General features: G+C 43.0%; 1 protein-coding gene across 10 annotated transcripts in view; it reads left to right on the top strand.

Moving 5' to 3' along the window:
* The window catches only part of TNRC6C (trinucleotide repeat containing adaptor 6C), a 147,882-nt gene that overhangs the window by 74,492 nt on the left and 47,338 nt on the right, over window positions 1–26,052 (top strand). For 7 of the 10 annotated variants that reach the window (XM_063656544.1, XM_054456658.2, XM_063656545.1 and 4 more), the window contains exon 5: window positions 15,068–17,677. In XM_063656544.1, coding sequence (XP_063512614.1) covers window positions 15,068–17,677 — 2,610 coding nt within the window. The remainder of the gene's footprint in view (window positions 1–15,067; window positions 17,678–26,052) is intronic. The other 3 variants (XM_063656550.1, XM_063656547.1, XM_054456657.2) reach the window with 1 other exon arrangement.

A 26,052-nucleotide genomic window follows, 5' to 3' on the forward strand; every position in this document is an offset into this window, starting at 1 on the left:
CATATATAAACACACACACACACATATTGAAGAATATAAATCATTTTATGGATTGAAAACATCTCAAAAAATTGATCAATCTATTTAGTGAGCATAAAATAAGAAATCCATTCTTGACTCCCAAACAAAAATCTTCATTTTGTACCAATTTCATCTCTTCCTCAGTAGTCTCCGGTATCACAGCCAGATGCATCTTTCTCACTCACCACCCTTCACTGATGAGGGGTCCCCTCACAAACCTGCCCTGCTCACCTGGTTACTAATGCACACTCTCCTACTCTCCATGGCCTACTTTTCTTTTCTTTTCTTTTCTTTTGAGACTGAGTTTCTCTCTTGTTGCCCAGGCTGAAATGCACAGTTTTGGCTCACCTCAACCTCTGCCTCCCAGGTTCAGGTGATTCTCCTGCCTGCCTCAGCCTCCTGAGTAGCTGGGATTACAGGCGACCGCCACCATGCCTGACTGATTTTGTATTTTTAGTAGAGAAGGCATTTCACCATGTTGGTCAGGATGGTCTCAAACTCCTGACCTCAGGTGATCCGCCTGCCTCAGCCTCCCAAAGTGCTGTGATTCCAGGCATGAGCCACCGCCCCCAGCCTCCATGGCCTACTTTCTATTATGATTGGGATTGCTTTCTTACTGTCTCACAAGTGTGCCATGCTCACTGTCAAGTCCCCCCCATGCACACATGCTTAATTGCCCCCCCAACCCCTGCTTTACTTCCAGTTCATTGTCCCCCCACACCCGTGAGGCTTCCCCAAGCAGCTCTGTCTCCATTCTGTTCTCACAGGTGTAATATGCCCAGTTTGTAACATACACCTTTGCACTTACTGTATACTATATATCCTATATTTTTTGCTGATTAAGTCATAAGAGTCTTGCCTTTCAACTAAGTTGGAAATATCCTATGAAGAAAATGTTTGAGGTCGGGCGCGGTGGCTGACACCTGTAATCCCAGCACTTTGAAGCCCTGGGCAGGTGAATTGCTTGAGCTCAGGAGTTCGAGGCCAGCCTGGGTGACACAGCAAAACCCCGTTTCTACAAAAAGTACAAAAATTAGCCAGACATGGTGGCATGTGCCTGTGGTCCTAGCTACTCAAGAGGCTGAGGTGGGACAATCGCTTGAGTCTGGGAGGTGGAGGATGCAGTGAGCCAAGATCGAGTCACTGCATTCCAGTCTGGGCAACAGGAAAAAATAAATAATGTCTCTGAGCTTTCTGTGACTAAGCAGAATGGGAAAATCTCTGAACCATAGGTGAGGACTTGGAAACTAGAACTTGTTATGCCACCAACGAGTACTTCCATTTATCATCTAAAATGAGAGGTTTGAACCTCTCATGATCTCTAAGGTCCTTTCCCTTAAATTTCTGACACAGACACTATTCCAGTGACTTTGTTTGATTTTGTCAGTGGAAGGACTTTCAGGAACACTGTCCATGTTGTATGGTGTCGGCATAGGGATCGTAGGCGAGCACCAGCATGCATGGAGCAGTATGGCAAAGTGGTCAAGAGACAGGCCCAATCCACTTTCCAGACCCACCACCTCCTGTGTGACCTTGACCAAATCACCTTCACTCCCTGCACTTTTGACTCATCTTTGAAATGAAGAGATTCCTAATTTTGAAGATGAGGTATTTATTTCATATGCAGCACAAGGTCTTGCTTATAGTAAGTGTTGAGTAATGGAGGTGATAGTTGTTAATGTGAGACTTGTGAGACTTTGAAATATACAACAGATATGTACCCATCTTTGAAACACCATTGTGAAGCAGAGTGTTCACAAATCCCAGCTACCTGACAGGCTGAGGGAGAAGGATCGCTTGAGCCCAGGAATTCAAGACTAGCATGGACAACATAGCAAGACCTGTTTCAAAAAAATACTCAAAATTTTTAACTGACTAAATTCTAAAACAGTGCAGTAAAGCTTTCTCATCACTCTGTGATTTGTGTATATTTTGAAGTTTCACTTGTCCTTCCTAGAATTCTCTTTTTCATATTATAGTTGTTTAATGAATTCATATCCAGGTGAAATTCTATTAGTGTATTCCTGAGGAGTAACCAGATTTCTGGTTGCAGTGAAAGTATTTTTAGATACAGTTTGAAATAAAAGCTCTTACAACTTTCTTAAAAGTAATACATAGATTTTCATTCTACTTGAATCTGTCACTTTAATGTGGAAGTGACTCCTACAGTCACTTCTACATTAAAACAAAAAAATAGAGTTTTATTCATGATTACATTTCTCTAATTTGTAAGGTTCAATTAAAAAGCAGTACAAATGCTGGGTCAGTAGAACTAAGATTGAATTAACCAAGCAGGGGGCAGGTGAGGGAGGTATCCTTAGGAATTTAACAGCACACCATTTCTAATGAAAAGCAAAGTGAAACTGGGAGTTCTTTCAGCTTAGCACATGAATTTCTGTGCTTTTCCCAGGTGTGTTAGTATGTAAACTCTTTGTACCCTCCCCCCAAGTTTTAGTGTGCTTAGCAAAAACTAAAGAAGGTGAAGTATTCGTGGAAGGAATTGATGGAGTTCGAGTCACCTTTGTCATAGCTTTAAAAAGTTGCACAGTGAAGATTTGTGGGCATCCTTGTTTCCCCATAACTGAGTATTTGACCAGTTGCCTGCTGCTTTCCCGTGGAAGTAAATGTTATAGTCCTTTACTGTGCTAATGGAAAACTTACGTGTCCGTTCCAGTATACAGAGAGGATTTATGGATAAAATTAAACAATAGAGGAGCAGAAATGGGAAAGTTTTTAAAGAGTTAAAAATGGAATTTGTAGCGTTTTTAGCTGTGTAAGAATAGATAAAATTTATATTTACATACTGTTACAATACAAGGCAACTGGTGAAATTAGAAAAGAGACTTACATAGGCCGGGCGCGTTGGCTCACACCTGTAATCCCAGCAGTTTGAGAGGCCAAGGCAGGTTGGATCACCTGAGGTCAGGAGTTTAAGACCAGCCTGGCCAACATAGCGAAACCCCATCTCTACTAAAAATACCAAAATTAGCTGGGTGTGATGGTAGGCACCTGTAACCCCAGCTACTTGGGAGGCTGAGGCAAGAGAATCACTTGAATCCGGGAGGCAGAGGTTGCAGTGAGCTGAGATCACACCACTGTACTCCAGCCTGGGTGACAGAGCAAGTTTCCATAAAAAAAAAAAAAAAAAGAAAGAATGAAAAGAGACTTAGTCTGACAGTTATTTATTTCATTATTCTTTTTCTTTATTATTCTTTTTCTTTATATAGCACATGCTTCCTAACGGGATGTAAATAGTAGATTAATCTGACTCTTAAAACATTTTGTCATAATTCACCTTTTGATTTACATTAATCTGCAAGCTTGTTTCTATAGAAAATTGCAACCACACATTTTGCCATTTCTTAGACAAACTAGTGTACTAGCTTCACACTTTTTCACTCTTTTTCCTTTTCTTCCTATATGAGAATGTTCAGGCAGCAGTGCCACACTCAGCTTGCACAGCTCTGAGAAGGGAGGAAGATGCTCGCCTTTCAGAACTGTGGTTTTGTCGTGTGTGTCTTCATTTGTTCATTGAGCAGAACATTTGTTGAATGCCTACCAAACATCACATACCCTGCACTGGGGATGGACAATTCATGAGTGAAGTGTTTTGGAATAACCAATAAGTAAGTCAACCACTTCAAGATATTGTAACAGAGATAAGCATAGAGTGCCACATGGAAAGGACAACTAACCCAGACTACGGATAGGGGACTGCAAGGAAGCCTTGCTGGTGGAGGTGATATGAGCTGAGTTTCAAGTTAGCTGTGCTGGGCAAAGAAGGTGAAAGGGCGTCGCAGATGGAGTGACCTGCATGCACGAAAAGCGCAGACCCGCAGTTGTAAAGCCTCTCAGTAACCGCTGCAGGCTCATTGTGGCAGGGGGGCAGCGGGAAGATCTAAGGCTACAAAAGTTGGCTGTTGGTATTACTAAGTAGTAGTAATAAACCAGCATAAAAGCTTCTTTTGGTAATAGAGCCAAATTAAATTCAGATTTAAAGCTCTTCCAACAAGTTGCTTTTGGAACTTGATAGACTAATTCTGAACTTCATCTAGAAGAGAGAGTGTACGTGAACAGAAGAGCCAAGAAACTGAAAAAGCATAATGAGCTATCACTTCGAGCTGTGATCCTCTAGTAATTTTAACAGTGTGTTTCTAGGGCAGGAGTAAACACAGATCCAGGAACTATGATATAAAGAGAGCAGGGGGAAAAACAGATGTATACACGGAGAGTTGCAGATCACTGAGAAAATAGTGGTTCAGATCAATATCGAGTGCTAGAAAGCCATACGCAAGACAAATATAAGAACTACAGAAAGATGACGTAAGAGAGTATTTTCTAAATCTTGGGATAAAATTTTAATCATAAGCCATGAAAAGAAAGACTGACAAGTTTGAGTGTATAAAAATTTAAAAGTTTTGTACACAAATATGAATAAAATCTGAGAGGACATGTTTACAGTGTAAATAGCAAAAGGTAAATATCTCAAAAATACCAAGTGTTCCTACAAATCAAAAGAAAAACAGTCCAATAGAAGAATGGGCAAAGAATGTGAACAGGAAGATCATAGAACTACCACAAATGGGTCCTAAAGTATGTTGAAAGTATTCCCTTGTGGCTGGGTGCGGTGGCTCACACCTGTAATCCCAGCACTTTGGGAGGCCGAGGCAGGTGGGTCACAAGTTCAGGAGATTGAGACCATCCTGGCTAACACGGTGAAACCCCGTCTCTACTAAAAAAAAAAATACAAAAAATTAGCCGGGTGTGGTGGTAGGCGCCTGTAGTCCCAGCTACTCGGGAGGCTGAGGCAGGAGAATGGCATGAACCCGGGAGGCGGAGCTTGCAATGAGCTGAGATGGCGCCACTGCACTCCAGCCTGGGCGACAGAGCGAGACTCTGTCAAAAAAAAAAAAAAAAAAGTATTTCCTTGTAATCAGGGAAAAGATAAATGGAAACAGCATTGATAGATCACTTTTCACTTACCAAATTGTCAAAACTTTAAATCTTGTTAATATTCCTCTATTATAATAACACAGTACTATGGATTGAGTGCTTATCATTTGCAAGATCCAATTGCTTTACACATATTAACTCATTTAATCTTCTCAAGACCCTGTAACCACCGCAGGCGATCAGCGAGAGTGTGGGGAAAGGCGACGCTGGTGTGCTGTTGGTCGGAATGTAAGGAGGCATGTGGCAGGATATATCAAAATGTTGGGTAATATGATGTAGCTGTTCAGATACAGGGATACATCCTGCAGACACCTAGAGCGCAGCTCTTTACTGACGACTGAATGCTCTGCATTTGTCCTCTGCCCAGTGGCATGAATTAATGACAGGCAAGTTGGAACGTGTCGAGAGGCAGTAGGGACAAAAACAGAGTTGACTGTATTCTTTACAGAACAGGCACAGGTGTAGATAGCATTAGTCTTCCAGTGACCAGCAATCTCACTTCATCCTGTGATGATAAAGAGCAGCCTGTGTTTGAGAACCAGGTGAACTTTTGCTAGGCTGCAGGTCCCCACAGAACAGCAATTTCAAATCTTGCCCCCTCACTCCCTACCTCTTATCAGGTCAGCCATCCCCTCTGTTCTTGGTGTCAGCTTCTTGCTGTCACCCACGTTGGCCCGGGCATTGGGCAGAAGCTTCATTGGTTTTGTAGCATTGTTGATGTCAACAAGTATCCCATTTTAGAAGGTAACCAAGACTTCTAATAACTTGCATGCAAAAATAAGTCCTAGATGCTTTTAATATTCGATAATGCTGATGTTGAAGTGAAATTCAGTCAAGTGAAACCAATTTTGTAATGGGCTGACAATTCTAAATGGAGCTTTCCAGCATCCAGCTGACCCTCCTGCCCGTGGTTAATGCTGTGACTGTTCTCAGGCAGCATCCTGTGGCTGCCATCCCTCATGGGAAACACAGGCTTGCACACAAGGGCATCCAGAGCAGACAGGGCAATAAAGGCCTAGAAATGCCCCCTAAGGACTGGGAGAACAACAGAGGGGAGCCTACAACAAGCCCGAGAGGAGGAGGGCCTGGGGGCATTTCAGCTGTCAAAGGGCTGTCCTGAGAGCCCGCTGCCCCTGGGCAGCCCCAGAGGACAGAGGTGGAACAAGAGTGGTGGAAATATAGGGTGGTGGGCAGGGTTTTCAGATTTCTGGAAGAACTTTTATTCCTTCCCCCTTCACTGGCAGTAGCCAAGGAGAGACAGTCAGTTATTGCCAATGGTGGAAGGGCTTTTGCGAGACAGATAGGCCAGGGTGCCTCCCAGCCCTGGTTCCAGGTCCTCTTTAGATAAAGACTGTTACCAGCAAATGAAACATTGGCCTTCTCATAAAATAATACAGGGGAAAGTAGATTTGTAAATTCATGTATTGATTTGGATGGGAGTATATTTAGCCAAATAGCAACAGATCTTAACTGGGAAGATGAGTATTAGTAAGTACAGTGATTTCCAGAGATTCCAAAGAATGCCACCTGATCATGTCAGGTTCAGTGCAGATCATGTTTTTGCAAGTCTGCAGGATAGCTCCAGCTTGAAACACTTGAGAGCTTTTATCTTTAAAAAATAATACTACTAACTTCTTGTGCCAAAGGCAGAACAATGTATTGTTTTGGCGGCTGCTTTGTACATTTATAAACAGAGGCTTTGATTAATATACGGCAGTGTTTGCTACTTAGATCTTTTTTAGATAGAGGCAGGAAAGTAATTAAGAAGCTGGACACTTGCCAGTTTACATATGGGGCTCATTTAGAATATTCCAGCTAGTGTTGGCATGCCAAATGTTTAGGAGTTGTTTAGAAAAAGAGAGAAAGAAGGAGCGGAAAACAAAGGCAGGATGCGAGAGCCGCAGTTGATTCGCCTGCAGCCAATAGGCAAAATGCCGTTATTCTTCTGGCTGACTTTCAAAACACAGAAGAAAAGTGGCTGTGATGCTAATTGTAACTCGGTCCTGAAGTGAAAATGTTTGTGACAATCAAAAGAATTTAAAGAGGAAGGAAGATCGGTTTAGTGTCAGCTGCAATTAGATAATCAAAGCTGTAAAATCCCATCCGTCCATGCCTCCACCCCTAGTTGAAGGGGGATGATTCGGGTGCCTCCTGGAGTAGAAAGGGCATTGCCCAGCCCTGCCCGGCTTGCGGCCGCGGGCGCCCGCGGGTGGCCCGGACGCAGGCTGGCCCCAGGAGCTTCCTGGCAGCTCCCTGGCAGCTCTACAGGAGGCGGCTCTCGCTGTACCCAGCCGACATGTTGTAGCGAGAGGCCAGGCGAGCCTAGATGCAGGCGTAGAGGCAGCTGTGCACGCGAGGTGGCGTCTCCTAGGAGGGTTGGGCGGCACCGTCTGCAGGTATTTCCTCACCCGTCAGCCCTTCGTAGAGCAGGAGAAACGGAACAAACACGGAACAAATAGTGGCTGCTTCTCGCCAGTCCGTTTGTGACATAACATTCCAGCGTGTGAGTGGTAGCTCGGCGTCCCTAAGCTCTTGGCTGCAATTCAGATTGGATAAAATGGCGTCTTGGAAAAGAGTTGCTTGCTAAAGATCTGCCGCACTGAGCAGAGACTTACCCATGGCTTTCCCTACTGTGGTTTCTCTCTGCTGGGCTGGCACGGGCAGGCCTTCCCAAATTAGGAAGCAAGCCTCCTTTCCCCCCAGTTTCCTTCTTTATTTAATAGACTCTTAACCTCGAGGAAGCAATCTCATTTTACTGCCGTTTTGAAGAAAAACACAAGGCAACAAACTTATTCTTTTGGACACTATTTGTGTTTCCAATAAATCTTGTACTGTGTTCTGCATTTCATAATTCCTTGTATTTATAGTAGTTGACAGATGAAATGTTTAGGAGTCTGTCCAGCAATGGAATTTTGAATTCAAAGTACTTTCTCCCTGAGATCTTTACACCCAGTAAATGCAGTAGAGGGGGAGGCATCTTTGGTTTTCAAAAGCTGAAGGCTGTTGTAGCATTTATCCTGCCCCTGAAAACCAAGCAGCGAAGGATTTGTGGTATCAGTAAGCCTTAGTAAACATATACTGTCAACTGTTGAAAGCATTGCGAACTAGTTTTTATAATACATAATATGTTATTTCAGTTAAAAGGACTGTGATGATAAAGAATGAACGCATTTACTATTTGTTAGGGTTAGTACCAGTACAGCATTCTGCACACCTCTGAGTAAATCTTGTCCACACTTTCATATCTGATTAAATCTGATACCTAATTAAAATTTTGCTTACCATGGCTTTTGGAAGCTCTTCATTAAATACTTTTCCAGGAAAATTTTATCTTTATGTGCTAACATTTTGGAATTTAAAGACAAAGGAAAGCTTTTCTCTTTCAACCATGCTATTATGTAATCCTTTTTAATTTAATCACTTAAGACAGTTATGTTGCTTAGATTTTTATAGACACCTATTTATAGACTGTGTAAACCACTTAACAGCAGAAGAAAAGAAAATTTAACATTATACATGAGCTTCATTTCTTTTTTCTTTTTAAGGCTTTTTTTAGGGGAAAAATTATTTGATAATAGAATGTTGTGGTGGGAAGAGCACTAGATTGTATTCTGAAAACCCAGATTTCAGTTCATTCCTTACTGCTTATTAGTTACAAACCCCGGCCACTTGGCCTCTCTGAGCCTGTTTCTTCATCTGTAAAACTGACATTGTTTGTAAGGTTCAGTTAAGCTGATGTGTATGGAAATACTTCAGACTCCGAAATGGTATAAAGTATGTGATGTCTTGGTTCATTTCAGAGTTTTCATTCATTTCAAAATGGCTGCTCTTAAAATTCAATCATTTCACAGATTTTTTTTTTTTTTAACGAAGTTTAACCTTTTAGACTACATTTTCATTTTTGGACTAAATCCTGGTATTCTGATTAAAAGAATATGTGGTGCTGGTGGTGATGATGATGGTGCTATTGGTGATGGTGATGATGGAGTTGGTGATGATGGTGGAGATAACAGTGACGGTGGTGGTGATCACGGTGGTGGTGCTGGTGATGACGGTGTTGGTGATGGTGGTAACAATGGTGATGGTGGTGGTGGTGATGATGAGGAAGAGGAGACATTCAGAGATTTGATAGAACTAAAAGCATATTTTAATTAGCTCAGTATGCAATACAGTCCTCGGTTTGGGGGTTTTGTATTTATAATTTTCAGAGAGATCCCTAAGCCTACCCTTCAAAAAAGAGCTTATAAGTAGTAGGTACTTTTCTCTGTCTCCATGAACCTGCACTGAATTTTCAGTAAAATTAATTTGTGAAGAGCCAGATCATTTGATGAGATGGAAGAACCAAGAAGTAGGGAACAAGAGAGCAGCTAAAGTATGGAAAAAAAGGAAAAAAGAATAGCAGTATGCTCATAATGGTAGCCAAACATGGAATGTCAGCAGCTGCAGCCTGAAACTTCAGTGGGCTGGGCTGGGCTGGGCACACTCCCTGCTTCTCTCCTGTGACAGAAGATGTACCAGGCCACAGCATGGCCCCGAGGCTGCAGCCTATCCCAAGAAGCACAAGGAGGCTATAGAGGTGGGAGAAAAGAGATGGTTGGTTGGTTGATTGGTTCCTTCTTAAGTAAAATAGCATTGTTCCAAATTGACTTCTGTAGTAAAACATATTTTTTATAATTTTTTTTATTTTTGTGGGTACATAGAAGGTATATATATTTATGGGTTACATGAGATATTTTGATACAGGCATGCAATGTGTAATAATCACATCAGGATAGATGGGGTATCAGTCATCTCAAGTATTTATCCATTGTGTTACAAAGAATCCTATTATACTCTTTTATGTATTTTTAAATGGACAGTGAAATTATTTTTAGCTATGGTAGGCCTGTTACGCTAGTAATTACTAGGTCTTATTTATTCTTTCTAATTATTTTTTGTACCCATTAACCCATCTCCACTTCTCCCCACCCCTCACTCTCCCACTACCCTTCCTAGCCTCTATCTTTGTAAGTTCAATTATGTTCATTTTTAACTCCCACAAATAAGTGAGAACATGCAAAGCTTGTCTTCCTGTGCCTGGCTTATTTTAATTAACCTAGTGACCTCCAGTTCCATCCATGTTGTTGCAAATGACAGGATCTTATTCTTTTTATGGCTGAACAGTATTCCATTGTGTATATATGCCATATTTTCTTTATTCATCCGTTTATGGACACATAGGTTGCTTCCAAATCTTGGTTGTTGTGAGTAGTGCTGCAGCAAACATCGAAGCTCTCTCTTCAATATACGGCTCTCCTTTCTTTTGGGTATATACCTAGGAGTGAGGTAGTATAACTTATTATCAAACCCTATCTATGTTTTCAACATAGATTCATAGTCTCAGTTGTAATTTTTTCTAACTAAAAAAGATTTTGAGCTGTCAGTTCCTCTTGAACTAACTTTTCTGAATAGATAACCCAGTATTTTTGCAAATAACTTCAGTTAAGTTGGTTGCTAGTCAACATGGCAACCTAAGCTTAATCTTAACTTTACCTTCAAGACTGAAAATTTAAGCATCATTTATATTACTAGCAAACTGCTTTCAGGTATTGATAAGAATTACTCATTCATTCATTCATTCAGTGTATGTTTATTTACTGCTTCTTCTCTGTCAGATACGCTGCTGAACACTGGCAGTAAAAATAGGGCCAAAATAGGCACCCCTTGCCTTCATGGTGTTTACAGCCTACAGGGAGAACCAGCCAGTCACACGATGACTCACGCTAGAATGTGTGCTCCATGAGAGAAAGAAGTCGTTCATCTCGTTTATGGCTGTGTGCCCAGCACAGTAGCTGCATATAAGAGGCACTCAATAATAGTTATTGTTTCAATTGAGTTGGCAAGCTCCGGGCCCATGAGCCACATCTGGCCCATCACCTATTTTTGGAAATAAAGTTTTGTTGGCACACAGCCACAGCAGCAGAATTGAGTAGTTGTGACAGAGACTATATGGCCCACAAAGCCTAAAGCATTTTGGCTATTAGGCTCTTTACAGAAATTGTTTGCCACCCTGGTTGGTCTAAGTGACTTGAAAGGAAGACTGTTACAATGAATGTATGAGGGAGTCCTAACTAGGGAACAAAAACGTCCCAAATTAAATGTCCATGGATTTGAGATAGGAAAAAAGAATAGACATTGAGCCCAGGCAGGGGATGGCACCTTTAACAGCCCTATCTTTGGGAGGGTAGGACACAGATGGCACCTCGAGGAACTGTCTGGAGCACAGAGCAAGAGAAAGAATGATATGAATGGCCTCAAAAGAGACCCAACCATTGGTGAGCCACTGGGCATTCATTTGGAAAAGAGCACTGTATGCAGTGTTGAGCACATTATTGGGGGCGGGATGGCAGGGGGCATGGGAAGAGACCTGTTGGAAAGTTATTTACAGTAATCCAGTCAAGACATGAGGGTGCTTGGAATAGGGGCAGTCAGAGGGAAGTTTTATTTCTTGTTTTAATGGAAAAGGTTCTAGAAATACCCAGTATGTAAACTCAACAGGCATGACTTCATCCTTATGGCATCCTATATGTCCATCCTTATGGCACTTCAGCTATTGGGGATGGATATTGGCCTTTGTAGAAGTGACTTTGCTTCCTGCCAGTATTGCCCCATCGGTGGTTATTTTGATGTGGCGCAGTTGAGATCTACACCTCAAAGCCTGGGAAGGTCTGAGTAGGCAGCGTCATTGTAGTGGAACTGGTTCCCTCAGAAGACGGACGTGCTTGTTCAAAGCAGTCTGGGCTGTACAAGTGCAGCTGATTGGTGACTTCAGCTAGAACTCACATTGTAGCACTATGCATTTATGGTTTTGTTTGCCCAGGAAGCATATATTGTTTGCCTATACGTGGCAAAAGCATTTTGAATGGAAAACTAAAAAGATACTTGCCATGCTCTCAAGGAACTCACCTTCAGAAATTAGACACTTAATTCAGGGATCAGATGGGTTTTTAATCAGACTGCTCTGCTGCCTGATTCGTATCACATTTAAACATAAAAATTAAAAATTTTGAAAATATTTTTTCAATAGAAGAAAGTATACAGAAAATAATATAACTGTATTCACAATAGAGAGTTAACATAATATCATGCCATATTTGCTTCAGGGCTCTCTATTTTAAAAATGTTATAGGTATCACTCTCCAACCCCATTCTGGTCCCCATCCCACCCCCAGAGGGAACCACAATTCAAAAATTGTAGTGTTCTGTCACTTTCATCTACACTATGACATTAAAGTGCATTTCTTGATTATTAATGAGGTTGATTATTGTTTCATATGTTAATGACTTATGAGTTTTCTCTTTTCTAAATTGCCTGTTCCTATCCTTTTCCCATTTCTGGTTGGGTTGTTGGCCTCTTTCTTACTGATATGTAGGATTCTTTTTTTTTTTTTTTTTTTTTTTGAGATGGAGTCTCACTGTGTTGCCCAGGCTGGAGTGCAGTGGCACAATCTCGGCCCACTGCAACCTCCACCTCCCGGGTTCAAGTGATTCTCCTGCCTCAACCTCCCAAGTAGCTGGAACTACAGGCGTGCACCACCACACCCGGCTAATTTTTGTGTAAGTAGAGACGAGGTTTCACCATGTTGGCCAGGCTGGTCTCGAACTCCTGACCTCAGGTGATCCACCTGCCTCGGCCTCCCAAAGTGCTGGGATTACAAGGCGAGAGCCACTGCACCTGTCCGGGAATTCTTTAATCTGATAACCATACATTATCTGTTGTATCTTCTCCCTGCCTGTGGCTTGTTTTTTTAGCTTTCATTATATGATATCTTTTGTTATATAGATGTTTTTAATATTAGCATAGTTAAATTTACCACCTGTTTATGTCTTATGTATTTCGTGTCTCCTATAAGAAGATACAGTGTCCAAGGTCACAGAGATGGTCTCCTTTGTTTCCTTAATAAGCTTTAAGAAGTTTTGCTTTTCCTAATTCGATCTTTACTTTATCTAGAATGTATACAATATAAGGGATCTACTTTCATTTCATGTGGCTAGACAGTTGTCCAACAGCATTTATTAGCCACCAGCTTATAATGCTGTCCTTCTTTCAAACGTGTCATATAACTGAGTATGAACCTGTCAAATTGGGGGCTGAGCAATCCTCAAGTCCTCAAAGTAGACGGTTAACAAAGGGCAGATCATTTTACAGTGTGACTGTTGTGGAATGGAACCAATAATACTGTGTATTCGAATGGCACCTCACATACGGAAAAGAATGCATTGGTCAGCCAGGTTGCTAACCCCCTGCTTTCTGGGTGTGGGTTGCAGTGAGTGCTGTCCTAGTCAAGAGGCAGCCTGCCTTATGGCACAACCTGTCCTTGAGGGAACCCAAACTGATGGTAAAATGAAATGTGGTAATATTTGCTGGCAACAAGCCATAATCTCTGTGTGTTAATTTGGTCTTATTTTCTGTGTTAAATGAGGAATGGCTCATTTATCTCTTTAGTTAGTTATTATATTAGATAGTTTTTAGAGTATGTGTGAAACCAAATTGTCATAAACCAGGGTTATAGAGCCAACCCCTAATATTTGGCAGTGAAAAGAACCTAGTCATTTTATAACAGTTTCAACATTTAAAGTTTTCTGTTGCCTGTCTTCATTTTTCCTTTGTAGTTTTCACCGGAATTACGTACCTACTTTGAAATCACCTGGAGCATAATTCTAAAATCATTACATTGCTCTTAAATCAGGCAATAAAAATCTCTTTTAGGTTGATACTAGCTTTAGTATGGTCTTTCTAATGATAATTTTTTTGTACACTTCCTTTTTTTCCTTTAGTTCCATCAAACTTTAAAAGAGAATTTATTTGGGAAATTCATGTTTTAACTGTCCATAAGATTTTTCTTGTTAAAATAAATTTGAAGAGAACATAATTAAAATGTTTTAAAAGAGAAGAAAATATTTTATTGCAGTTTATTTGAATATTGTAGTATTTAGAGAAACTCACCAAGGATTTCTAAATCACGTATGTGAGTTTGTTGTATATTTAGGTTAAATTATTTTTTTAACATTTCTTTTACTTTATTTTTTAGTGATACATACTTGGAATAAAGTCTGCCAAAAAGTTGATTGGAATATAAGTTTGACTGCGATGTTGGAAATACTCAAATAATTATTAAAGTCATAGGAAATAAAATGCAGATCCAAACAGGGGATTCTTTAAAAGGACCTGAAGAGTTAAATACTATAAGAAGATGGCATGTAAAGTTATTCTAGGGATCTCCAAAGAAAAGGCTCTAAAGAAATAGAAAACAAGGATTGAGAGAATCTTTAGAGATCCAAAAAGATAGCACTTGGGGGGCTGAGATTCTTTTTCCTTCTTTTTCTTCTTTTTTCTTTTTTTAGTGATGTCCTTGAGCTACAGATTTTTTTTTTTATTATGAATGTGCAGGAGACAGTGATAAACCAAATTGCAGATAAGATCAGATAAAGTAGTATACAGCTAATTAAACATTTCTAATCCTTAGTATTTTTGATAACATAAGATAGCATTGTCTCATATGTCTTTTCTCTCTTTCCTTCCGTCACCACTTCCCCCACCCCAAATATTGGTTTTGTTATGATTCTGCAATGCAATTTACAATTTTTTTCTACTGAAAGCCATGTTTCGCCTCTATATAATACTGTAATCTAATTAGAGGTCTTAAAGAGAACTACAAGTTTTATTCAAAACTCCACGTGAACTTGCTGTCATTGCCAGCGTTTCTCAGTCTCTGTATTTATAGGAGTTGAAAAGTCACTTATCTTTCAAAGCTGCCTTTACTACAGATGCTTTCAGAGATGCTGATGTGCTAACGTGCATTGTGAGTATTCTCCAGGGGGAATAATAGTACAGTGTAGTGGTAAGAATTGATATAATTTTAAAAACATTAACGCTTTTTAAAATGGGATCTATTAAGAAGACAAATAGCTTTTTTCTTTAAGTCATTTTTTGGTGTTTGTCATTCAGATTTGAAGACTTGAAATAAAGGGCTTCCCCAAAGACTAGTTAACAGTTGATTCATTGACAAATGAGTAGAAAATCTAATTTCGAATTTTGTTTCATCTTTTTCAGATCTCAGTCATAGTGGATTGGCAGATCATTATGAAAATTCCCACTGGGGACAACAGCCTACTTACAGAAGCGAAGCCAACTGCAGCTGGGATAAAGTGATAATAGATAGGACTGACAAGGAGGCGTGGCCTTCCATCACAGGAACAGAGACTGAATCTGCCTCAGAATGTACTACAGACACTGACTCTGCCTCCAACTGTGGCTCAGAGAACAGTAGCATGGCTACAGGGAGTGCCCAGGGCAACTTCACTGGACATACCAAGAAGACAAATGGCAATAATGGCACCAATGGCGCACTCGTCCAAAGCCCTTCTAATCAGAGTGCCCTTGGAGCAGGGGGAGCAAACAGTAATGGAAGTGCGGCCAGAGTGTGGGGTGTAGCCACAGGCTCCAGCTCTGGCCTGGCTCACTGCTCTATCAGTGGTGGGGATGGAAAAATGGACACTATGATTGGAGATGGGAGAAGTCAGAATTGCTGGGGTGCTTCCAACTCCAATGCTGGCATTAATCTTAACCTTAATCCTAATGCCAACCCAGCTGCCTGGCCTGTACTTGGACATGAAGGAACCGTGGCGACAGGCAACCCTTCCAGTATTTGCAGTCCAGTCAGTGCCATAGGTCAAAATATGGGCAACCAGAACGGGAACCCAACAGGCACTTTAGGTGCTTGGGGAAACTTGCTGCCGCAAGAGAGCACAGAACCACAAACGTCCACTTCTCAGAATGTGTCTTTCAGCGCACAACCTCAGAACCTTAACACTGATGGACCAAATAACACTAACCCCATGAACTCTTCACCCAACCCTATCAATGCAATGCAGACAAATGGACTGCCAAACTGGGGCATGGCTGTTGGTATGGGGGCCATCATCCCGCCCCACCTGCAAGGCCTTCCTGGTGCTAATGGATCATCAGTTTCTCAAGTCAGTGGGGGCAGTGCTGAAGGAATAAGCAATTCTGTGTGGGGACTGTCCCCAGGTAACCCTGCCACAGGAAATAGCAATTCTGGGTTCAGTCAGGGGAATGGAGACACTGTGAACTCAGCATTAAGTGCTAAACAAAATGGATCCAGCAGTGCTGTGCAAAAGGAAGGAAGTGGAGGAAATGCTTGGGATTCAGGACCTCCTGCTGGTCCTGGAATACTCGCCTGGGGAAGGGGCAGTGGCAACAATGGCGTTGGTAATATCCATTCGGGAGCTTGGGGCCACCCCAGCCGAAGCACCTCTAATGGTGTGAATGGGGAATGGGGAAAGCCCCCAAACCAGCATTCCAACAGTGACATCAATGGGAAAGGATCAACAGGGTGGGAGAGTCCTAGTGTCACCAGCCAGAACCCTACCGTACAGCCTGGTGGTGAACACATGAACTCCTGGGCCAAAGCGGCATCTTCTGGAACTACAGCAAGTGAAGGAAGTAGTGATGGTTCTGGCAACCACAATGAAGGAAGCACTGGGAGGGATGGAACGGGAGAAGGCCGAAGGCGAGATAAAGGGATTATAGACCAAGGGCACATCCAGTTGCCAAGGAATGATCTTGACCCAAGAGTTCTGTCTAATACTGGTTGGGGACAGACTCCTGTAAAGCAAAACACTGCCTGGGAATTTGAAGAATCCCCTAGGTCTGAAAGGAAAAATGACAATGGGACAGAGGCCTGGGGTTGTGCAGCTACTCAGCCTTCAAACTCAGGGGGGAAGAACGATGGGTCCATCATGAACAGTACAAATACCTCTTCAGTATCTGGGTGGGTCAACGCGCCACCTGCCGCTGTGCCAGCAAACACAGGTTGGGGAGACAGCAACAACAAAGCGCCAAGTGGCCCGGGGGTTTGGGGGGACTCGATAAGCTCTACTGCTGTTAGTACTGCTGCTGCTGCCAAGAGTGGCCATGCTTGGAGTGGGGCCGCAAATCAGGAGGACAAGTCACCCACCTGGGGTGAGCCTCCAAAGCCCAAATCCCAACACTGGGGAGATGGACAAAGATCAAATCCAGCCTGGAGTGCAGGAGGGGGAGATTGGGCAGATTCATCGTCTGTCCTTGGACACTTGGGGGATGGGAAAAAAAATGGATCTGGATGGGATGCTGACAGTAATAGGTCAGGGTCTGGTTGGAATGACACCACGAGATCTGGGAGCAGTGGCTGGGGCAACAGCACAAATACAAAGGCCAATCCAGGTACAAACTGGGGGGAGACTTTAAAACCTGGCCCCCAACAGAACTGGGCTAGCAAACCCCAAGACAACAATGTGAGTAACTGGGGAGGAGCTGCTTCTGTGAAACAGACAGGAACAGGGTGGATCGGGGGGCCGGTACCAGTCAAACAGAAGGACAGCAGTGAGGCAACTGGCTGGGAAGAACCCTCTCCACCGTCCATTCGCCGCAAAATGGAAATTGATGATGGTACCTCAGCTTGGGGGGACCCAAGCAACTATAACAATAAAACTGTAAACATGTGGGATAGAAACAACCCGGTCATCCAGAGCAGTACCACGACCAATACCACCACCACCACCACCACCACGAGCAACACCACACACAGGGTGGAGACGCCGCCACCACACCAGGCCAGTACTCAGCTGAATCGATCACCGTTGCTCGGTCCAGGTAGGAAAGGTATTTCATGTTTCTTTACAAGTAAAAAAAAAAAAAATAGCTTATTCTCGTTATATATTCATGAATACTCCGAGTAGTGTTTTTTATAGCAAATAGCATTAAAATAATTTAAGTTCCCTATCACCCTGCAATATTGTATCTAAAGGTTATCCAGTGAGAGCAAAGCAGGATCCTCTGGTGGTTTTCTATTCAAGAAAAAAATATATTAAGCACACTCAGTAGAACATCAAGCGAATGTTTTGGTGGTGGCAGTGGTGGCCTGGGGTGGAGACGATGGATTTGAAAGCAGTGACAGTGCATGATTCCAAGATTTCGTAACCATTTGGCTGCAGGAGCAAAGAAGATAGGAGAGACATGGTTCAGAACTTGGGCAAGTTGGCAGATGACTGTGTCAGTTCGCTGACATGCCCATGAGCACAGCAGGAGGCACAGAGCTCCATGTGTCCAGTGAGGACAATGAAAGGTCCCAGATATGGAAGACCAGTTCTCAGCCAGAGGGGCAAGGTCCAGAGTAGAGAGATTTTAAGGTGGCAAAGTCGTGAGCATGTTTCAGAGCTGTTAGAAAGGAACAAGTGGAGATGAGAATGAATGAAGAGGGAAGAGATCCCTGCGTCCAGCAGGACAAGGGCACTTCATCCATCTCGTGAAGCAAGGAGCAGGAAAGAGCGCTGCACAGGTGGGCCAGGCTGTCATGGCCAGAGGGCCAAGGCCACCTTCGGGAGTTCTTTTCTCTCTGCGAGTGTGAATACTAGCCCAGAGTGGAGGAGGGCTGGCTAGGAGCAGCAGCATGAGTAGAGGGGGAGCATGCATTAGCCCATGTAGAGGACAGGAACAGAGAACTGACTTGACTGGGGCCCCTGGAGGGTTGCTGGGCAATGTCAGGGCCCAGAGATCACCATACACAGTGAATTTATTGGGACCTGCCATGTACTAGGCTGTGCTCTAGTAGCTGGGGAAACTGCAGGAAGCAAAACAGTCAAAACCCTGCCATGGAGGGGTCTAGATCTAGTGAGGGTGGCAAACAACACATGAATTAAAGTGTACATGTAGTGTTGGGCAGTGATGGTGCAGGGAGGAAACAGCCCAGAAGGTCTGCATGTGGGGGGCCAGTGGAGTTGGGGAATCACCATCTTGTGTAGGGCAGCCTGGGCATTTGGGCACCTTTTTGGTTTTTGTCATAAGCGTTCAACAGGAGAATGTCCTGCTTGCTGCATTAATTCAATTATGACTGCCCTACAGGACCTCCCCTGGCCGACCAGCTGGGCCCTCCAGCCTCCTCGTAGACTTCTTGGTGGTTCACTTGTACCTCTCTGAGGCTGCCACATCAGGAGTCCTTTATGGATCCTCAAGACAGTTTTAGCCTCCAGCTAACACATCAGTGTTACTAAACCAGAGGTCAAAAATCGGTGGTCCATGGGCTGCACCTAGTCCCACAAATGTGCCTTTTTGGCCCACATTTTTTCTGTAAATTGGCATTTTTTTAATGCAAATGTTTTATATTAAATTCCAGATTTCTGGCTTCCTTTGGAAACCTGAGAAGTCTGACATTGGATTCACATGGCAGCAGTCAGTCAGAGCCACTTGCCTTCATAAGGGCCTGTGCATTTTCTGCATACCGTGTCATGTTGCCCTCCGACCCCTGATGGTTCCCAGCACTGAGGCTTTTGATCAGTAGCCACTGAGCATCATCAAGCTTGTGCTGCTGTTCTTACACTGGGCCTGTTTACGTTAACTGACTGGTTCCTTGGAGTACTTGAATTTGTGATTCCAATTTTTTACTAATATATGACTAATATTTCTAGGCCCTTACATTTTATAAAGTACTTGGGGGGATAAGGAGAAGCAGAAAGAAGGAAAATGAAGGGATTTGAAAAATAAGATTAGGTCGGGTGTGGTGGCTCATGCCTGTAATCCCAGTACTTTGGGAGGCCAAGGCGGGCAGATCACCTGAGGTCAGGAGTTCAAGACCAACCTGACCAACAAGGTGAAGCCCTGTCTCTACTAAAAATACAAAATTAGCCGGGCATGGTGGCGCGCATGTCTCTAATCCCAGCTACTCAGGAGGTGGAGGCAGGAGAATCATTTGAACCCAGGAGGCGGAGGTTGCAGTGAGCTGAGATGGGGCCATTGCGCTCCCGCCTGGGCGACAGAGTGAAACTCTGTCTCAAAAAAAAAAACAAAGAAAAATAAGATTATTCCTAAGTAAGGAATAGTCTAGTGGAATAGGCTAGTAATATCAAATTTAATAGAGTTTAATTAGCATTATAGTAAAGGTATGCAGAAAGTGATCTGAGAGCCCCCACCTGTAATCCCAGCTACTTGGGAGGCTGAGGTGGAAGGATGGCTTGAGCCCAGGAGTTCAAAGCCTGCCTAGGCAACATAATGAGACCCCATTTCTTTAAACAAAAAAAAAAGCTCCAGGAACAGAATTAATACAGTCATGCATCGCTTAACAATGTTGATACATTCTAAGAAATGGTCATCAGACAACTTCAGCATTGTGTTAACATTATAAAGTATAGTTACATGAACCTAGATGGCATAGCCTCCTACTCACCTAGGCTACATGGTACAGCCTGTTGCTCCTAGGCTACAAACCTGCATAGGATACTACTGTACTGAATACTGTAGGCAGTTGTAGGACGATGGTAAGTATTTATATATCTAAACATGGAAAGGGGACATTAAAATATGCTATAAAATATTAAAAATGGTGCACCTGTGTAGGGCACTTACCATGAGTGGAGCTTGCAGGACTGGAAGTGGCTGTGGGTGAGTCAGTGAGTTAGTGGTGAGTGAATGTGAAGGCTTGGGACACTACTGCAGACTACGCACACCACTGCAGACTACTGTACACTACTGGAGACTACTGCAGAGTACTGTACACTACTGTACACCACTGCAGACCACTGTACACCACTGCAGACTACTGTAGACTACTGTACACTACTGCAGACTACTGGAGACTACTGCAGAGTACTGTACACTACTGTACACCACTGCAGACTACTGTACACCACTGCAGACTACTGTATACTACTGTACACCACTGCAGACTACTGCACACCACTGCAGACTACTGCACACCACTGCAGACTACTGTACACCACTGCAAAGTAGAGTTCACCACTGTATACCACTGCAGAGTACTGTACACTACTGTACACCACTGCAGACCACTGTACACCACTGCAGACTACTGTAGACTACTGTACACTACTGCAGACTACTGGAGACTACTGCAGAGTACTGTACACTACTGTACACCACTGCAGACTACTGTATACTACTGTACACTACTGCAGACTACTGCACACCACTGCAGACTACTGTACACCACTGCAAAGTAGAGTTCACCACTATATACCACTGCAGAGTACTGTACATCACTGCAGACTACTGCGCACCACTGGAGACTACTGCACACCACTGCAGACTACTGTACACTACTATACACAACTGCAGACTACTGCACACCACTGCAGACTACTGTAGACTACTGTACGCCACTGCAGACTACTGTAGACTACTGTACGCCACTGCAAAGTAGAGTTCAGCACTGTACACCACTGCAGAGTACTGTACACCACTGCAGATTGCTGCGCACCACTGGAGACTACTGTAGACTTGGTGAACACTGTACACTTAGGCCACACTACATTTATTGAAAGATTAAAAGATACTTTCTTCAGTAACACTTAGCTTAAAACACACATCGTACAGCTTTACAAAAGTATTTTTTATATTCTTATTCTATGAGCTTTTTTTTTGTACCTTTTAAACTTTTTTGTTAACTAAGACACAAACGCACACGTTAGCCTAGGCCTACACAGGGCCGGGATCTTCAATATCACTGTTGTCCACCTCCACACGTTGTCCCATTGGAGATCCAATAACAGGAAGTACAGTAAAGACATAAACTGGTAACATAGTCTTGTGTTAGCATCATCAGTTGTGTGTGCTAGACCTTGCTGTGACTGGCCGCACAGTAGGTTTGTTTACATGAGCATCACCACAAACACGTGGGAATGCATTCCGCTGCATTATGATGGGTACAGCGTCACTAGGTGATGGGAGTTTTTCATCTCCATTATATATAGTCTTAGGGGACCATTGTCCTGTACGCAGTCAGTTGACCAAAACGTCATTATGCAGCCCATGACTATTTTAAATTGGCTTGCGTGTCACATCCACCCTTAGTGGATAGTCCCAATTTGAGTGCCAACTCCTGGAAGAGCTCGAGCTGCAGAGGGCCTTGTGCCTGGCACTGGAGTCCTGCAATAAATGTGGTCTGGCCATGGTTGGCAGTCACATATGGAGCATTTTTATGGATCACCTCATTGAATTTTTACAGCTCCTTCGCACTCATTTTACAAATGAGACCTAGGAGATTAAGTAGCTTTCCAAGGGTACATATGTGGGAGGGAGATGGTGAAATCTTAGATGTGTAATATATACTATGACCTGCTGACATTTCTAAAATATTACATCCATGACACCCTACAGAGGTTAGAACCACATTGCATTTGTTGGGGGATCTCTCCCCTTTGATACGTGATCCTTAGAAACTTTTGCTTTTAGAGACAGAGTCTTGCTGTGTTGCCCAGGCTGGTCTCAAACTCCTGGCCTTAAGCCGTCCTCTCACTTTGGCCTCCCAAAGTGTTGGGATCATAGGTGTGAGCCACCATGGCTGACCAGAAACTACTTTTTTTTTTTTCTTGAGGCAGAGTCTCACTCTGTTGCCTGGGCTAGAGTGCAGTGACACTATCTCGTCTCACTGCAATCTCCACCTCCCGGGTTCAAGCGATTCTCCTGCCTCAGCCTCTCAAGTAGCTGGGATTACAGGCGAGCACCACCATGCCTGGCTAATTTTTGTATTTTTAGTAGAGATGGGGTTTCACCATGTTGGCCAGGCTGGTCTGGAACTCCTGACCTCAAGTGATCCACCCACCTCAGTCTCCCAAAGTGTTGGGATTACAGGCATGAACCACCATGGCCGGCCCAGAAACTACTTTTTTTTTTTTTTTTTTTTTTTTGAGACAGAGTCTTGCTCTGTCACCCAGGCTGGAGTGCAGTGGCGCGATCTCAGCTCACTGCAAGCTCCGCCTCCCAGGTTCACGCCATTCTCCTGCCTCAGCCTCCCGAGTAGCTGGGACTACAGGTGCCCACCACCATGCTCGGCTAATTTTTTTTATATTTTTAGTAGAGACGGGGTTTCACCGTGTTAGCCAGGATGGTCTCGATCTCCTGACCTCGTGATCAGCCAGCCTCGACCCCGCAAAGTGCTGGGATTACAGGCGTGAGCCACCGCGCCTGGCCCAGAAACTACTTTTAACTGGTTTTTAGTAGCCAAAACATGGGAGCTTCACGCTGAGAAAGGCATTCTTGTTCAGTTAAAAGGGCCAAAATAATTCCCTTTTATATGAAAAATATTTATAGATTTTTTTAAACAAATTGCACGTATTATCACCAAATATAAAGAAGAAAAATGTGCTGTAACTGCTACACCTTAACAGAGTGTTTCTGTAGTCTGTTCTCCCCTGCAATTCTTGCAGCCTGTGCATGCCTGTGCTCTTTGTAGTTGTAGCAATACTATAGGAGCAGTTGCAAATCTAGTTTTACCAATTAACAGAGACAAATAAAAAGTTACACAAATTTTTTTCCATGTGGAAGTGTGCTCACATGCTGAAAGTATGTTAAGTTTAGTATATTGCACAACATATGGGGTTATTTGTTCATTTTTTTCATTTATAACATTAATCTCTTTTTCTACCACTGGCGTAAAGTGGCTACACTATTATTCCTGCCCTGTATTACCTGTGATGTTTAACTCTCAGACATGAACTAAGCCTTCTTTTGCAGTGAGAGCAAAGTTCATCACCCTTAAGAATTACAAGTAATCATAGCCTTTCACTCTCCAAACTTGTTAGATCAAGCTATTATTTGAGCCTGTAGAAGTAACAGTTCCACACCAGTTCCCTTCATAGAGGTGACAGCATGCAGGAGTGGCATTACCCCCAGTGGCAGCCCCTTACCCTCCTCTCTGGGGACTGTGCCATCTGGGCAGTCAGGGTCAGCAAGGGCAGCAGCAGTCTTAGCACCTGCTGGGCCATGCTGCCCACTGGCTTGAATGCCTGCACAGCTTTCCATAGCTACTGGGATTCCCAGACAAAAGCCTTCCACTTGTGACTACTTCATGAAGTTTCTGCTATTTTTAAAGTTGGTGTTTTTAGGTTTTATTCAGCATAGGTTGACCTATGCTGAATTTATAGAATTTTCACTTATGTCAGAGTTTGGGTTTTAAGTTGTTGATCATTACCACTTAAGGGTATTGATCTCTCCTATCTTATAAAATATGATTTCTGAATTACATTTTGTGTGTGTGTGTATTGTTTTAAAGGAATGAATGCTACAGTACAATCATTTTTGTCCTATGCTTGTTGATATTAATTAGTTTTCTGTGAGCCTGAGGAAAACTGGTAGTATTTTAGGAAATGCAGTATAGCTTCCTAAACTGGATTGTCTGGACCTGGTTCAGGTTCATTCTGGAGATAAAACAACAGTATTAGTCCAGAGAAATATCCCTGTGCCTGTCTTTTTATCAGAAATTGTAGGCTGCCTGAGAAGGGCTCCAGAGGCCGCACTTGACACAGGGTGTGAAGCTGTCTACACTGGCTCGCACACATCCTCCTCCTCAAACATTGCCTCAATTACTCAGTCTCTGGTGTGAGCCAGAATTGCAGGACCTGCTACCTTGCACTCTGCTGTGCATACGAAGCTATTAAGTCGTCATAAAATCAGTCTGCTGTTTTGCCAGTTAGTGGGATGTGGCAGAAAGGGAGAAAGTGCAAACATAGCATTTATGTGTGTTCTAAGGGAATGAAAGCAGATCCTAAAAATACTCAGCAACATGATTACCTCGCATATTCAGACATAAATATTCTGGGACACTTAAAAACCAACTTGCAGACACACAAGAGAACATTGAATATTAATTAATGAAACCATTTAATGAGTAACGGAGCCTCATAGTTGGCTCTGAATCTAACAATGAGATTGAAGAACTTCCAGGGATTTCATCTCTGAACTCAGATTTCACTGAAATGTGGATAATTTTAGAGTCAAATATGAAGGCCATTATACAGTTGATCCAAGCTAAACCAGTAGCAGTGGGGTAGTGACATCTTATTGTGTCTTCCAACTATGGCTAGAAGTAAAATATCATTACATATGCCAATCAGAAAACTGGCAGGGAGTATACTGCTAATACTGATCTTAGTCTAGAATTTGTTGTGTGTTCATTTTGCTGCCTATTTGCAGCTCTTCAGAGATGTATCTCAGCCATAGCAGGTATTCCACCTGTGCTGGTCGTGACCACTGTGGGCTCCTACAAGTCGGCAAAGGCTCTAGCCAGAGGCACACTTTACTTTGCATGTGGGTACTTAATCTGGTGATATTTGCTTTAAAACTTAGTTTTCTGAAACAATTATCATCTTATAAAATATAAAAGCAGAGGTTATGTGCATTAATCATGGAAGAGGCATATCTCCAATTCACTAAACTAGGAAAAAATTAGATTTAGGAAGCTTCTACCTACGAAGATGAGACGTGTATTGTTTCTATAAGTCTCATTAGCAGCAGAAGCCAGAGAGCAGTGGCCTTCCTTCCAGACTCCTGTCCTAGGAAGTTTATCATTCTTTAGTATAAAAACTACACCAAAAGACGGTCACCTGCAGATGGAGTGAATCAGCAAGATCCTGTTACAGCTCAGCTGTTTTCACATAACTTCAGAAATAGATCCCATTGACCTCTGCAGCCAGAAGTAATTCTATTTTAAGCACTATGCAGTAGTTACTAAAAGAGGAATGATCTGAGTGATCCATGCTTTTTGTGGATGTGGGATTTTTCTTGGGTTTGGATTTGGCTGGGTTGTTTTTGCTTTCTTGTGTTTGAGGGGTTTGGTAAGTGGGGCTGGACTTGAGCAAGGACTGGGGAGTTGGGAGCCTGCTATGGAAGTAGGAAGAGATGATTCTTAGTGCAAGTCCATGGCGTGAGACATGTGAACCCCACATGCAAAGGCCTTAGCTTTAGGTACCTTCAATTCAAAATAGATAAATGATGAAGACAGTTGAAAATACAGTGTGAGGCCGGACACAGTGGCTCACGCCTGTAATCCCAGCACTTTGGGAGGCTGAGCCAGGTGGGTTGCTTGAACCCAGGAGTTTGAGAACAACCTGGGCAACCTAGTGAGACCCATGTCTCTACAAAAAATACAAAAATTAGCTGGGCATAGTGGCACATGCCTCTAGTCCCAGCTACTCAGGAGGCTGAGGCAGGAGGATCACCAGAGCCCAGGGAGGTGAAGGCTGCAGTGA

The sequence above is a fragment of the Pongo pygmaeus genome, chromosome 19 (genome assembly GCF_028885625.2).
Source record: "Pongo pygmaeus isolate AG05252 chromosome 19, NHGRI_mPonPyg2-v2.0_pri, whole genome shotgun sequence".
Lineage (NCBI taxonomy): Eukaryota > Metazoa > Chordata > Mammalia > Primates > Hominidae > Pongo > Pongo pygmaeus.